General features: G+C 48.2%; 3 protein-coding genes across 4 annotated transcripts; 2 read left to right on the forward strand and 1 right to left on the reverse strand.

Moving 5' to 3' along the window:
• Positions 1–1971: 1971 nt before the first annotated feature.
• On the reverse strand, positions 1972–5028 carry zcchc9 (zinc finger, CCHC domain containing 9). Its single transcript, XM_028417601.1, is given in 7 exon segments — positions 1972–2382; positions 2478–2546; positions 2677–2769; positions 2854–3001; positions 3934–3986; positions 3989–4353; positions 4961–5028. Coding segments are annotated over 6 exon segments (825 nt in total). The 5' UTR covers positions 4338–4353; positions 4961–5028; the 3' UTR covers positions 1972–2269.
• A 402-nt stretch (positions 5029–5430) lies between these two features.
• LOC114443505 (zinc metalloproteinase nas-4) lies at positions 5431–8501 on the forward strand. 2 transcript variants are annotated; one of them, XM_028417599.1, is made up of 10 exons: positions 5431–5549; positions 5630–5662; positions 5742–5807; positions 6067–6116; positions 7320–7389; positions 7475–7589; positions 7668–7840; positions 8056–8137; positions 8196–8317; positions 8386–8501. In XM_028417599.1, exons 1-10 carry the CDS (start codon positions 5498–5500, stop codon positions 8469–8471), a joined length of 849 nt encoding a protein of 282 aa, XP_028273400.1. In that variant the 5' UTR covers positions 5431–5497; the 3' UTR covers positions 8472–8501. The 2 variants fall into 2 exon arrangements, with proteins under 2 accessions (XP_028273400.1, XP_028273401.1); XM_028417600.1 differs by having other exon boundaries at positions 8211–8317.
• A 3404-nt stretch (positions 8502–11905) lies between these two features.
• LOC114444126 (alpha-2B adrenergic receptor) lies at positions 11906–13375 on the forward strand. Its single transcript, XM_028418526.1, has one exon. It carries the CDS (start codon positions 11906–11908, stop codon positions 13373–13375), a length of 1470 nt encoding a protein of 489 aa, XP_028274327.1.
• Positions 13376–13764: the final 389 nt, after the last annotated feature.

The raw sequence follows: 13764 nt of genomic DNA on the forward strand, positions 1-13764 counted from the left end.
TGGCCTGAAGCAGACATGTGTGCATGAGTCCAGCTCTTTAGGCCAGATCCTGCAGTAATGACTTCCAGCTCAGACTGCAGGTAACAAGCACTTCCTGGTGTCTGCCTGAGGACAACTGCTGAGCCGCTCACAGAGACAGAGACAGCAGAGACTCACAGAGACAGTCTGCTGCTGGACGCAAGTCCTCGCTGGAAGCTGACAGGACAAACCATCAATCAACAAATCAGATCAAAGAGGAAACACAAGGATCTCTGACAGCTAGCATGCAGCAGCTTGCATGTGTGTAGAGGACTGTTGTGTCTCTGTGAGGACAATATGAGCATAAAGACACTTGGACTGAAACAAACTGATCAAAGCAGAAAAGTATTCATGAAGCAACAGACACAGAACTGACAGCACTTCCTGACTGGACTCTGATTGGACAGAACTGACAGCACTTCCTGACTGGACTCTGATTGGACAGAACTGACAGCACTTCCTGACTGGACTCTGATTGGTCAGAACCAAACCTGGTTCAGCACCAGCTCGCAGGTTTGTTGAGAACTGACTGAACTGAGTTCAAAGACTTGATGGATTATGTGCTAATTTCTGTTTATTTGCTGATGATGTCTGCTTCTATAATCCAGAATAATCTAATCATCTCCTCAAACCGTTTACTGGGAACCTTTAACAGCTGAAGACAAACATCAGATACAGCTGGTAACCAGCAGCAGACACGAGACGTGTGCATCAGTCTTTGTGACAGAATCTGAAGGACTTCAGATTATAGGCTGCTCTCATTAATCCAGACTCAAATCCTTTCTTCATTCACCTCCTGTTGCAGCTTTCCAGCTTAACATTTAGGTTTTGCTGCATTACTCCCCCTCTGTCCCATCTGCTCACAGGGGAGGGCCTTTAAACACAGTCCATAAACGCAGCCAGTGAAGTTCATTAGGTCTGGCCTACTTCTGGAGGCGGGGGCGCCACAGAGGGGCCGGGGGGGGGGGGGGGGGGGGGGGGGGGGGATCCAGGTCTCCAGGGGCCTCAGAGCGTGGCTGAGAAAATGGACGTGTTTACCGAGCTGCTGTCAGGGCCCCCTCTTAAGTCTGTGCGCTGTCACATCAACCAACAATTAAATGGGGCTTTTATTGTGAAAGGGAAGCCGATAGGGACGGGAGCATCTGAACCACACAGACATCCACCAAGATCTATCTGTCCACTACAAAGACACACAAAGCAGAGCCATCACCTCGGAGTGTGTGTGTGTGTGTGTGTGTGTGTTTGTACACAGTACCAGAGGACGGGGGCGGCCTGTTGGGCAATCTGATGACAGAAAGACAATAGTGAGAGAGAGACCCCTCTGAGCTGCTCTCAAATTGGAACCAGGAGACACCAGTGAATGAAGCCTCTGTGCTTTTATGAAGCACACACACACACACACACACAGAAGGTCTTGGGGTAAATTGTGTAACCAGCCTCAGTGGGCTGTGAGCTGGCACAGCAGCAGCTGTCTGGCTGCACTTTCATTTGCCTCCATGAGAACGAATCGCCCCCTCAAAGATTTCACTCCTCAATCTGCATTTTCCAACTCATAAATTAATTTTAATTTTAGAAACTACACAACTCAGACAGTTTCTCACAGATATCAATAAGTAGGTTTTTATTTTTTCCTTTTGAAAAATCTGTCCAGGGGGAAATTGTATGATTGGAGGCGAGCAGACATAAACCAAAGACACGGTGATGAGACCTGATCTGAGCTGTGACAGTGTCCAGCTGCTGCTGGCGGCGCTACGTTTCCAAGTGTTTGCATCATCAGTGATGCAACAAAGACTTCTGGTGCTCAGCAGGAAACACACACTCACACTCTCTCTCTTTGTGTGACAAACTTATTGATCTGCCACGTAACCATAAACAGACTCTGTGTCTCACATGAGTCCCCCGGCTCCACAGAATGTGTTATTCACAGACTTAATAAAGAACAACAGCTTCTGATGGTTAAATCAGACCTTCGTTGTGTTTTTAATGAACAGGCTGCAGCTCATCCACCCTCAGCATCACACTGAGCGTCACCTGACCCTCTCCGCAGCGCCGTCCTCCTCCTGTAGAGGCCAGAAATCCCTGCACTGCTGCTGCAGAGCAGCTCAGAGCTCAGACTGGTGCAGTGTCGCCCCCGAGTGGCCACGTCTATACATTACAGAGTCTTTATTAAGTCTTTATTAAAGCTGATCCTCCATAACACACAGACATCCAGCAGGTCAGTCCATCAGTCAGACCCGAGCACAGGAGCTGCTCAGAACTTCACCACTTTAGTCTGCTTGGGTGTGACTTTCTTCACCGGCACATGGACTTCCTCGTGGTCTGCGCTCATGTTGTTGGACATCCAGCCGACAGTCATAGAGTTCGCTGATAGGATCAGAAAGATATCAAAGATGAGACACAGAGACACCGCGCTGTGACGGTGGACACACTGAGGACAGTCTGGGGACAGTAAGACTCACTGGCAGCCTGGTGCTCCGGACAGTCCTTCTGAAAATGTTCCACTGAGCCACAAACACGACAGCAGCCTCCTGCAAACACACGTGATGTATTTCCTCAGTACACACTTCACATAAATCAATCTTAATGAAAGGTAATCAATAATACAGAACATGATTTCAGGTGAATAAAACCAGATGTGCTGAATGTGAGTGTTTGTACCTTGTGCATAAAGTCCTTTGGGATTATCCGGGCAGGAGCGGGACAGGTGTCCAGTCTGACCGCAGATGAAGCACTTTGCATACGGGTATTCACCTGACAGGAAGGACAGGGTTAAAGCAGCGGTACAGATGCAGAGCTCTTACAGATGTGCATCACAGGTCCAGCTGTGAGCCTCACCCAGAGCAGGGTCCACTTTGGATCTGCATTTCTGGATTTCATGTTCGGTGGAGCCGCAGCGGTAACAAATGCCTCGACCCATCTCCTCGTCTCTGTCGGCCTCTGGACAGTCTGCCAGCCCATGACCGGGCTCCTGCAGTTAAACAAGCTGGAGGGAGGAGTCAGAGGAGAGAGGAGAGGAGTCAGAGGAGAGGAGAGGAGTCAGAGGAGAAGGGGGAGTCAGAGGAGAGAAGGAGAGGAAAGTCAGAGGAGAGAAGGAGAGGAGTCAAGAGGAGATGGAGAGGAGTCAGAGGATAGGAGGAGAGGAGTCAGAAGTAGAGAAGAGGAGAGACGAGAGAGTCAAGAGGAGAGGAGGAGAGGAGGTCAGAGTAGAGAAGTCATAGGTGAGAGGGGATGAGAATTCATAGTAAGTAGGGGAGCAGTGAAGTAGGTACATATGAGATAGGTGTCAGCGGAGGAGGAGGGGTCAGGAGGATATAGGGTAGTCATAGGAGTAGGAGTTCAGAAGGAGAAGGAGGTCAGAGGAGAGAGGGGAGTCAGAGGAGAGGAGTCAGAGGAGAGAGGGGAGTCAGAGGAGAGGAGTCAGAGGAGAGAAGAGGAGAGAGGAGAGGAGTCAGAGGAGAGAAGAGGAGAGACGAGAGGAGTCAGAGGAGAGAGGAGAGGAGTCAGAGGAGAGAGGAGAGGAGTCAGAGGAGAGGAGTCAGAGGAGAGAGGAGAGGAGTCAGAGGAGAGAGGAGGAGAGACGAGAGGAGTCAGAGGAGAGAGGAGAGGAGAGAGAGAGGAGAGGAGGAGTCAGAGGGAGAGGGTAGAGGAGAGAGAGGGAGTCAGAGGAGGAGGAGAGGAGTCAGAGGAGAGAGGAGGAGAGAGAGAGGAGTCAGAAGAGAGGAGAGGAGTCAGAGGAGAGAGAGGAGTCAGAGGAGAGAATAGAGGAGAGAGAGAGGTCAGAGGAGAGCAGGAGAGAGAGGAGGCGTCAGAGGAGAGGAGTCGAGGGAGACAGAGGAGTCAGAGGAGAGGAGAGGAGAGAGAGAGGAGTCAGAGGAGACAAACTAACATTGTAGAAGTGTGTTTGTGTCGACTCACCATGTTGTTCTTCTGGTATGCCTGCCTCTTCACCCTTCTGTCCTCCCTCCTCTGTCTTTCTTCAGAGCCGTTTCCACCTCCTCCCTGAGCTCCTGCTCGCCCTCCCTTGCTCCTCCTCCTCTTCCTCCTCCTGCTGGCAGTGACTGTCCGCTCTGCTGCAGATACTCCATGAAGCCGTTCACGTCCTCGTCCATGTACTCCTTCTTCTTACGGTTGGGTTTCTTCACAGCAGAGCCACCGGCCTGGGTCTTCCTCAGAGGGTCCCTCTGAGCTGCTGCTCCTCTTCCTCTTCCTCTTCCTCCTCCTCCTCCTCCTCCTCTCCCTCCTGCTCTCAGCTGACTCCATGGAGTGGCCTCGGCTGCTTTGTGTTTGTGGATGTTATTGGCTCTCGCCCACCTCGTCATGACTGCAAACAAACAACTGGAAAGGGAAAAAACAATCTTTACTTAGAACCATGACGGGCTTCAGGTAAATTCTCTGTGCTCTCTGAAGTTATTGTTAAATTTGTAAATAAAGGCAACAAGCAAGAAGACATTAATGGTTATTCTCATTCAGACCAGGAACAGATCTACACTACTGCACTTTTTCAACACATAGAACATAAAGAGGCTGATATTCTGCTATTCTCTTAATGACTAATAATAACTCTTACTTGTCAGTTTAACACTTCAGATCTGGACCTGGTCTAATGGCTTCTGGCTTGGAATAAAAACACAAAAATGTTCTTCTTTAAAGCTCAGCTAGCTAAAACTGTCCGCCTCTGTGTGTTGTTTAGCGAGTTATTGTTAATAAACAGCGATATATTACATTTAAAGGTTAACACACTTGAACAGACTGTGTACGATGTCAAAAGTATATGATTAGCATGTTAGCACAGCAGCTAGCGGTGCGCTAACCCACCGGAAGTTAATTTTACAGCTCAGAATCCACAGAGCTGATGTTTAAAAAGCGGAAAAGAAAGTTTTCTGTTTCCGATCGACGATAAAACATCGTTTCCAAGTAAACATCAGCGCCTCAGCAGCGTTACCTTCACACGGCTTTCCTCCCATGTGTTTGTTTTCACCGGAAGTGAAGTTTTCTTCTTCTACGGTGTCAGAATCTGTTTGACTCTTCTTCTCTGACTGTTTGCGTCTTGGCGCCCCCTGCTGCCCGGAAGACACGCGGAAAAACAAGGCGTCCTTTTTCTGTGAGAATTAACTGAGAATATGAATAAATAATGTGATAAAGTAAAAATACTTCATCACGTGAACAATATATTAACAGATACAGAGATATGATTGGTTTATGTTTATTCTATAAGAACACAGCTTTTGTATTATCTCGTATCATCTCTCTGAACTAGTTTAATTTTACAGTTCTACAGTTCTGTTTTATTCAGTACTTTTCCTCCTTTGTTTACTTTGAGTACCTCAGATATATGTAAATGAACAGAACACACAGTGAGCAGACAGAACCATTGATGAGGGGTCTCTGGTCCTCACAGCAGGACTGACAGCAGCTGATCTGACTTAATGAGACTAATGAGGCAGCAGAGCTGGCAGTGAGCGTCCTGCTGTCAGACAGCATGCTGCCTCTGCTCGTTGCTCTGTTGGTGTCTGCTGAGTACCTGGACGGGGGTAAGGAGTCCTCACCTCACCTGTTGGATATTTTCTCTGGACAAACAAACACTGGATGTGTGTCTGCTGTTGTGTTTCAGTGAGCTGCAGTCCTCTGCGGGAAGCCAGGCAAGGTGCACAGATCTGCTTCCAGCCTGGATTGATCAATATTGATATTTACGAGTGTTTGACTGTGTACCTGTGTGTTCAAAGCACCGAAGAAGGACTGGCTCATCGATGCAGTGAATTACATCAAGTCCAACCCAGAGACTTTAGAAGGTAAACTACACTTTACTGCACTAAAAGAAGTGGACTGAGATCTTCATCCTTTTTTAACAACTAAACAAAGTTTTGAGGAGACCTGATGTTATTCAGCTAAACGGAGCTGATTGTGTGTCACTGATGTTCATTCAATAAGTTTCTTTTCTTCAATTATTTTTAATTCACTAAACTTTTAGGCAAAGCATCAAAAATACTGAAACAATCATGTGACCATATGCATCTTAAATCACACGTTATTTGTTTGTTTCTGTCTCAGAGGTGATGTCTCCTGACCCCGCCGTGCAGGAAGGAGACATGATGCTCTCTGTGAGTAACACTTTGACATGAACGGATTTATTGCATGTGAACGCCAGCACGCAGCCTCAGAAGGAGCTTTATGCATCAAAGCAACGTTCTTTGGCTCCGCGGTGATCTGCCGTAAATGTTTTCACCAAAGATGACCACAGGAGGGCCCCAGATACACAAACATCATTTCAATGAGGCAGAAAAAGTCAAACCTGCTCAGGCTGATGCCTTCACTGGTGATGATGAATGTAGCCGCTCAGGACGGACAAACCAAACAAAGAGGGAGTTTTGACTGTAGATTTTTTTTAAATACAGGTGTGTTCAATCTAAATCCTCACCACTAGATGGCAGTAACCCTCACACACTGGTCCATTAAATGTGTTTTGGATTGTTAGAAGGATGACAGAGCCAACAACTCAATTACGTTTTCTTTATACAGCTCATTTTACAATCAGAACTGCCTCTAGAAACCTTGAGCAGGACCCGGCTCATAAAGAGAACCTTCCTGCTGACAGTCTGATATAAACTATTGTGTTTATATTATAATGGAGCTAGTCCATGTAGAGCCTTGTAGGTAAGGAGAGGGTTTTTGAAGTGCATTCTTGAGCCCACTGGGAGCCAGTGAAGAGAAGCTAGAACAGCAGAGATATGATCCCTTTGGCTGCTTCCTGTCAGAACTCTAGCTGCTGCACTCTGAGAGAGGATGCTCCTGATCTTAGCAATATTATGGAGGTGAAAGAAGGCGGTCTGAGAGACCTGTTTCACATGAGGGATAAACCACATGATCAAAGATAACTCTGAGGTTCCTCACAGTCGCACTGGAGGCCAAAGTGATACCGTCCAGAGAGAAAGTGTTATCAGATGATCTAGATCTGAGATGTTTGGGTCCAAAAACAATGACCTCAGTTTGTTTAATGGTTTGAGTTTAACAGTAAAAAGTTGGAGGTCATCCAGTCCTTTATGTCCTTCAGACATGCCTGTAGTCTGACTAGCAGCTCCATTTCTTCAGGTTTCATGGATGAATACAGCTGGGTATCATCAGCATAACAATGAAAGTTTATGCTTCTGGATGATGTTTCCTAGAGGGAGCATGTAGAGGGTGAACAGGATCGGTCCGAGCACTGAACCCTGTGGAACACCGTGATTAACCCTTGTATGCAGCTGGAAGAACGTCACTCTTTTATAGTGTGTATGAAGGTGGAAAGTAGGTCATTGTCTCTGCAGACTGACAGGAACGCGGTGGCCAACATCTGGCCGAAGCAGCAGATCCCGTACGTCATCAGTCCAGACTTAGGTGAGCAGTCGTCGGATTAAAACACCGGAGTGACGCTCAAAGGAAGCTGCTTCACTGTCTGCACATCCTGTTTTTTTTTCTCCAGCTAATCGGAGAGACGACATCCTGTCCGCCATGGCGATGGTGTCCAAACCCACCTGTGTGACCTTCCACCCGCGAATCACCGAGATGAACTACCTGCAGTTCACAACCAGCACAGGGTGCGTACAGAGGCTGATCAACATGGTGATGATGTCATCAGGAAGCCTGCAGCGGTGTGATTCATCACTCTGTTCCAGCTGTGCGTCGTTTGTGGGCCTTATAGGCGGCAAGCAGCCTGTGTTTGTGGGCCCCCACTGCATGGTGGGTAACATCGTCCATGAGATCCTTCACACGCTGGGGTTCCAGCACGAGCACACGAGGATGGACCGCGATCAGTACATCACCGTTCTGTCTCCTAACATCATGGAGGGTAAGAGTTGACCACAAAACCCACGAACAAAGATCACTGCAGCTGCACAGAAGAATTTAAAATCCTCCAAAAGTAGCTTAGCATGAACAAGATCCAGTAAAATCTAAAAGTCCTGTCCTCCTCAGCAACCAGCAGGAAGCCATGATGGAGTCACATGTGAGCAGCAGTCACATGACCAACACTGAGAGAGTCTCTGTCTGACCTGTGTGTTTCAGGGATGGAGATAAACTTCCAAAAATACAAAGGTGAAACGTTTGATCTTCCGTATGACGTCAGCTCCATCATGCACTATGGAAGGTAAAGAGTCTGAAAGCAGGTACAGATGATCTGTGTTCATGCTAACGAACTGTTTCAGTGGGTTTTTCTCCAGGAACGGTAAGCCCACCATCCTCTCAAAGAAACAGGTGAGCGACATGGGCCAGAGGGTTAGGATGACGGACCTGGATATCAAGAGAGTCCGACGGCTCTACAAGTGTGGTACGCACAACACGACACCACAATCTGTGCACAGGGTGTCAGCCTCATCTTCATCTCATCTTCCTCAGATGCAGTGAAACAGCCTGCTGCTGCTCAGGAGACAAAGAAGAACCTGAAAACATGGCGCGATGACACCAGCAGACAGACGGCCTAAACAGAGCTCGGACTTCTCAATAAAACGGACAAGAATCTGATCGATCCGTCTCCATCACTAATCAGAGCTGCAGCAAAAACACTGACTGAGAGCTGAACCACAGAAAGGAGCAGCTGGTCCGTCCACCTCAGTCCTCAGTCCCCTGTGCTGATACATCCAACCATGGGGGAGTCCTCAGAAAAGGCCTTCAAGCCACTAAAATACCACTTCAAACCACTAGAGGGTGCAGTGATAGTCATGAGTCATGGTCACAAAAGCAACAATGGCTAACAGCTAAGTTTAACCAATAAAAATCAATTTGTTTTGTTGAAGTCCGGTACAAAGATCATCCAAAACACCTGCATAGTTAAAGGCTGCCTTCTAACCTGTGTTAGAGAGCTCCACAGCACACACTCACCATCACACACACCCAGAGTGACACAGGAGGACCTCATGTCAGCAGCTGTGGTCTATAAAACTGATGCTGTTCTGCAGTAAACCTGACGCCCAGCTGCTGCAGCATCCTGTTACCAGAACTGAAACAACACTGCCACCATCAGGTCAGTCTGCAAAGTACAGCCTCTGCTGGGTTTTTGTGATGTTCAAATGCCTTCACGTTATAAGTTATGGAAAAAGTTACAGAGGTCAAAGGTCACTGTCACTGTGACCTCAGAGGAAAAAGGCCTTTAAACCCATTGATAGGTTTGAAATTCTTCAACAAGATTCATTTGGTCTTCACCTTTCAAACTATAAGTATTCCTTCGATCAGACCAGTGTTTTGTGTGTTTACCTCGACATGTTTCGACTGCTTCCTGCAGTCTTCTTCAGACGTCTCTTCAGAGGTCTGATCGAAGGAATACTCTTACAGTTTGAAGTTCTTGCTGCCTTTCAAATAAAATGATCAAATTCTGTCCTTCTTAACAGAAAGAACCCAAACACTCAGAAGGAATCATCATTGAACTTTCCCATGGTCTTTAAATGCATCATGTATGATCTGAAAATCTGATCAGATCATAGCTTCAGGTATTTCCTCCAGTTAAAGTGATGCTGAGCCTCTGTAACCTGGAGAGGAAGCGTTCCTGCAGCGAGGCCGCGAGCTCAGACTCCTTATTTCACATGTACATAAATGATTGTCTGTCACAGAATTCAGTGAGTTCCCGCAGCGCTCCATCAGAGCATTAATCTCTGTGTGTATCCGCCCACAGAAAGGCGCATACATTTCCATTATAATACATATTCAGCACGACTTTGTTTTCATGTTATTAAAGACGGATTGCAGGTTTTTAATCAGAGCTAAAGAAAAAGGAAGAGACTCTAATGGCGTTTTAATTACAGGGGTGACTGTGTGGAGTAATGACAGACAATGATGAGCTATAGCCTGCACACACACAGACAGATTAAATGTGAAGAAGTTTCATATTTATCTATAAAAATAATAAAGAGTGCAGAATGACTGAACAAGTGGCAGAATTCTTCTTTCTATCTTGTGTGTGTCTGAACTTAGAGGAGCAGAAATCAGCTCACGATAGAACACATGAAAACAAGGACCTCATCTGGTGTGGAGGGAGAGAAACCCAACCGCTGCTGAAGTCAGTTCCATGTTGCATGCTCGGGTCCAGCGGCACCGAGGGACCATCAATAAATCACTGAGTGACGGTTTTCAACAAAAAGGTTTCAAACCTAAACCATGATTTAAAAGAGGTCAGATGGACCTGGACCCATCCGGAGCACTTCTTCTGACTGATGTGTGGCTGCTACACAGACAGATGCTTAACAGCTGATTCCGTTTTCCTCCTCATGCCATGCTGAGTAAGTGACTCCAAACCTATAAGCTGTGTTTCTGCAAGAAGTGTGGATCCTTTGATTTCTGCCTGGAAGGCAGGACAGACCTGTCCAGGGTGGACCCCGCCTCTCAGCCCCTCCGTGGCCCTGCCCTGCAGGACGAAACGGGTTCAGATGATGGATAAATGGATGATATCCTAAAACATTTAAAAAAAGAAGAAGCCTCAAACGAGGTCTGTCTATTTACTGTAACAGAACCCAGCAGGTTTGCAGTCCCTCCCCGCATGAAACTGAACATAATGAAAAAAAATTCAAGTCATTTTGTAAACTAACTGAATCATCAGGATGAAGAGGTTGATAACGACACTGCGAGCCGCTGCCTGTCCAGTATCCAACCTGAAACTGACTTCAGCTCGGTGTTCTCAGACACGTTCAGGGCAGGACGCGCAGGGAGGGAAGAGTCTTTGGGTCTGTAAGGAGCAGCAGAATCACATCAGAACATGTTCCTGAGGTGTCTGAAAGCGGAATCACTCTTAAACCTCCATGTGCGCGGACTCGCGGAGCGCACCGCCCGCCTGGACACTCTGGAGTCCTGTGCGTAAAAACGCGCGTCGGTCACATCCGCATCAGTTCCTCCCTCAGAGAGCGGAGCGTCTCCAGGGCTGAGAGGAGCTCCGCACGCTCACACATCAGCGCATTTATCCTCCTTCCTGTCGGAGACAAACAGAGCAAGCATCGATCTCTTTTCCTCCTCCAGCTCATCCTCACAGCGGCCGGATCCCCGTGTGTTCCACAGCTGTTCCCTCCAGTTTCTCCGCTGAGATCAGCGCACTCACAGCGGACCTCCTGCCTCCGTTTGCCGGACCTCCGATGACGCATTAGCGGATACTTTAATTTGAAAACCTGAAGAAAATAAACTGTTGAAGTTGTGGAGGCTGCAGAGCTGCAGGTTCCAGTAAGTACACGTTTAATGAGGATGTGTGTGTAGCAACAGATCTGGTCACTGTATAAATGATGATTTATTTAAAGTCAGAACTGTGTTTGACTAAAAGTCCAGGATGCAGCTTTAACTCAGTCTGAGTAACTCATCACAGACCCAGGCAGGTGTCAGTGAGCTCTGCTGTCTGCACTCCACACACAGCGTCTGTATCACGGTCTGTAGCTGGAGGAGTTCTCTCTGACAGCACTGCTCCACTGATAAATGTGGCAGCACAAAATGAGCGTTTCCTGTTGTGTACGCTACTCCTGACCTTAGAGGAAGGAGCAATCTTCTGTAACCATGGTAACCAAGACCCAAACAATTTAATCTATTACAAAAAAATGGAGATTGAAAGTGACTTAAAACAGCAAGGAGTGTGTGAAAACAAAGCGATGATAACTCAAGTGCCAAAAGCTGCAGTTCCTCCAGTGTCCACTAGAGGCTGGCTCCAAAATCAGGGCGCACAGCTACACAAACCAGTCACTTCAAATCCCAGATGGCGCTCTGAGACAGTCCTGCTTCTCTCCTGACCCCTGCTGTCAATCTTTGTCTTGCAGATGTCCAGATCCTTGTGCAGAGGTCACATGGCGTCACCGTGAGCCCCTCCTTCTGATGACATCCACTTATTGATGTAAAAAAAAGTTCTGCTACCGCTCCTCTCACTTTAAGAGACCGATAAAGACGTCCCACCATCATGGCCGCTGCTCCAGACACCTTGTGCCTGGCGGATCTCAGCGGACTCCCCAACAGAAACATCAGCCTCGTCTCCGGCGCCCGCCCTTGCAACCGGAGCAACATCAGGAGCTCGTCCTACAGCCCACAAGCCACTGCAGCCTTTGCCATCGCTATCACCTTCATGATGGTTCTCACCATTGTGGGGAACATCCTGGTCATCATTGCCGTCCTGACATCACGATCCCTGAAGGGCGCACAGAACCTCTTCCTGGTGTCACTGGCTGCTGCAGACATTCTGGTCGCCACACTGATTATCCCCTTCTCACTGGCCAATGAGCTGCAGGGCTACTGGGCCTTCACCTCCATCTGGTGTGAAATCTACCTGGCACTGGATGTTCTCTTCTGCACCTCCTCCATTGTGCACCTGTGCGCCATCGCACTTGACCGCTACCTGTCAATATCTCGACCCGTGTCTTACGGCACCATGAGAACTCCTGTGCGGATCAAGGCGGCCATTATCGTGGTCTGGCTGATTTCTGCCGTCATCTCCTTCCCTCCTCTTCTCACGCTGGACAAGAGCGAAGGAGGCGAGGAGGTGTGCGAGCTAAACGACGAGCGCTGGTACATCCTCTACTCCACCATTGGCTCCTTCTTCGCCCCCTGTGTGATCATGATCCTGGTGTACGTGAGGATCTATCAGATCGCTAAGCAGCACACGCGCTGCCCGCCCGGACAGAAGCCCAAAGCAGCAGCAGGAGGAAACGTCAGCGCGGCAACAGGTGAACCTCCTGCAAAGGTATCCGAACCCAACGGTGCCGATCAAGGACCTGCAAGCCAACAAGAAAAACCTAAACTGGATTCGACGCCAAACACCACTGAGCATCCTCCATCAACAGCACCCCCACAGGATGACCATCGAAACCTCCCACCTGAGCCACAGGATCATCCAGACAAAGGAGAGGAAGCGCTTCAGGACAACGCCTCCAGCTTCGGCTCTGACAATGAGGAAGGTGTTCTGGCAGAGAATGCCAAAAAAGAGCCAGGAACTGAACCTGACAAGCAAACCTTTGAACTGTCCCATCACACTGGACTTAAAGCTCAGGCGCTGAAGCTGGCCTGCAGACACAAAAACACCATGGCCACATCATCTGGCACCAAACTGGTACCTGAGGAAGGAACGCCAAAGTCTCAGGGGATGCCTGTGTCCCGCCGCAAGGCCATGATGAACCGGGAGAAGAGGTTCACCTTCGTCCTCGCGGTGGTGATGGGGGTGTTTGTGATTTGCTGGTTCCCCTTCTTCTTCTCGTACTCCCTCCAGGCTGTGTGCCCCGACACCTGCAAGATCCCCAAACCTTTGTTCAAGTTCTTCTTCTGGATCGGATACTGCAACTCCTGCCTGAACCCGGTCATCTACACCATCTTCAACCAGGACTTCAGGAAGGCCTTCAAGAGGATACTGTGCAGGGACACCAAGGGCACGCTGATCTAGAGAGGACGTTTTTATCAGAAACAATTTCAGTCTGTCTTCAGCATAAACTATTCGTAAATCAGAAAAGGAAACTGCGTCCATTTTCTGTCCTCAGACTCTGACAAAGAGGACGGTCTCAGAAAGACACAGTCAAGTGGTTGAATCCATTATCCTTAATGTTATTTAAGAATACACTGTAATTGAGGGAGAATGATTTGATTGTATTTGAGGCGGAAGTCAGGAAGATACAGGGTCTGCTCAGTGTGTGTGTGTGTGTGTGTGTGTGTGTGTGAATGCCGCAGAGGAAAGTGTCCTAAGGGTCTGACTGGACGAGAGCATCACTAAGTGTCCTTTATCACAGATAAAACGGGCACTGAGGGGACAACGAGATCACGGACATGTGAGCGTCC

This window comes from Parambassis ranga, chromosome 12 (genome assembly GCF_900634625.1).
Source record: "Parambassis ranga chromosome 12, fParRan2.1, whole genome shotgun sequence".
Taxonomy (NCBI): Eukaryota; Metazoa; Chordata; class Actinopteri; family Ambassidae; genus Parambassis; species Parambassis ranga.

Excerpts from the sequence above, each read along its gene's own strand:
- LOC114443505 (XM_028417599.1), top strand. The coding sequence starts at position 5,498 with ATGCTGCCTCTGCTCGTTGCTCTGTTGGTGTCTGCTGAGTACCTGGAC. Across the intron at positions 7,841-8,055 it reads GTCTCCTAACATCATGGAGG|GGATGGAGATAAACTTCCAA; the intron begins GTAAGAGTTGAC and ends TGTGTGTTTCAG. Across the intron at positions 8,138-8,195 it reads TCCATCATGCACTATGGAAG|TGGGTTTTTCTCCAGGAACG; the intron begins GTAAAGAGTCTG and ends GAACTGTTTCAG.
- LOC114444126 (XM_028418526.1), top strand. The coding sequence starts at position 11,906 with ATGGCCGCTGCTCCAGACACCTTGTGCCTGGCGGATCTCAGCGGACTC.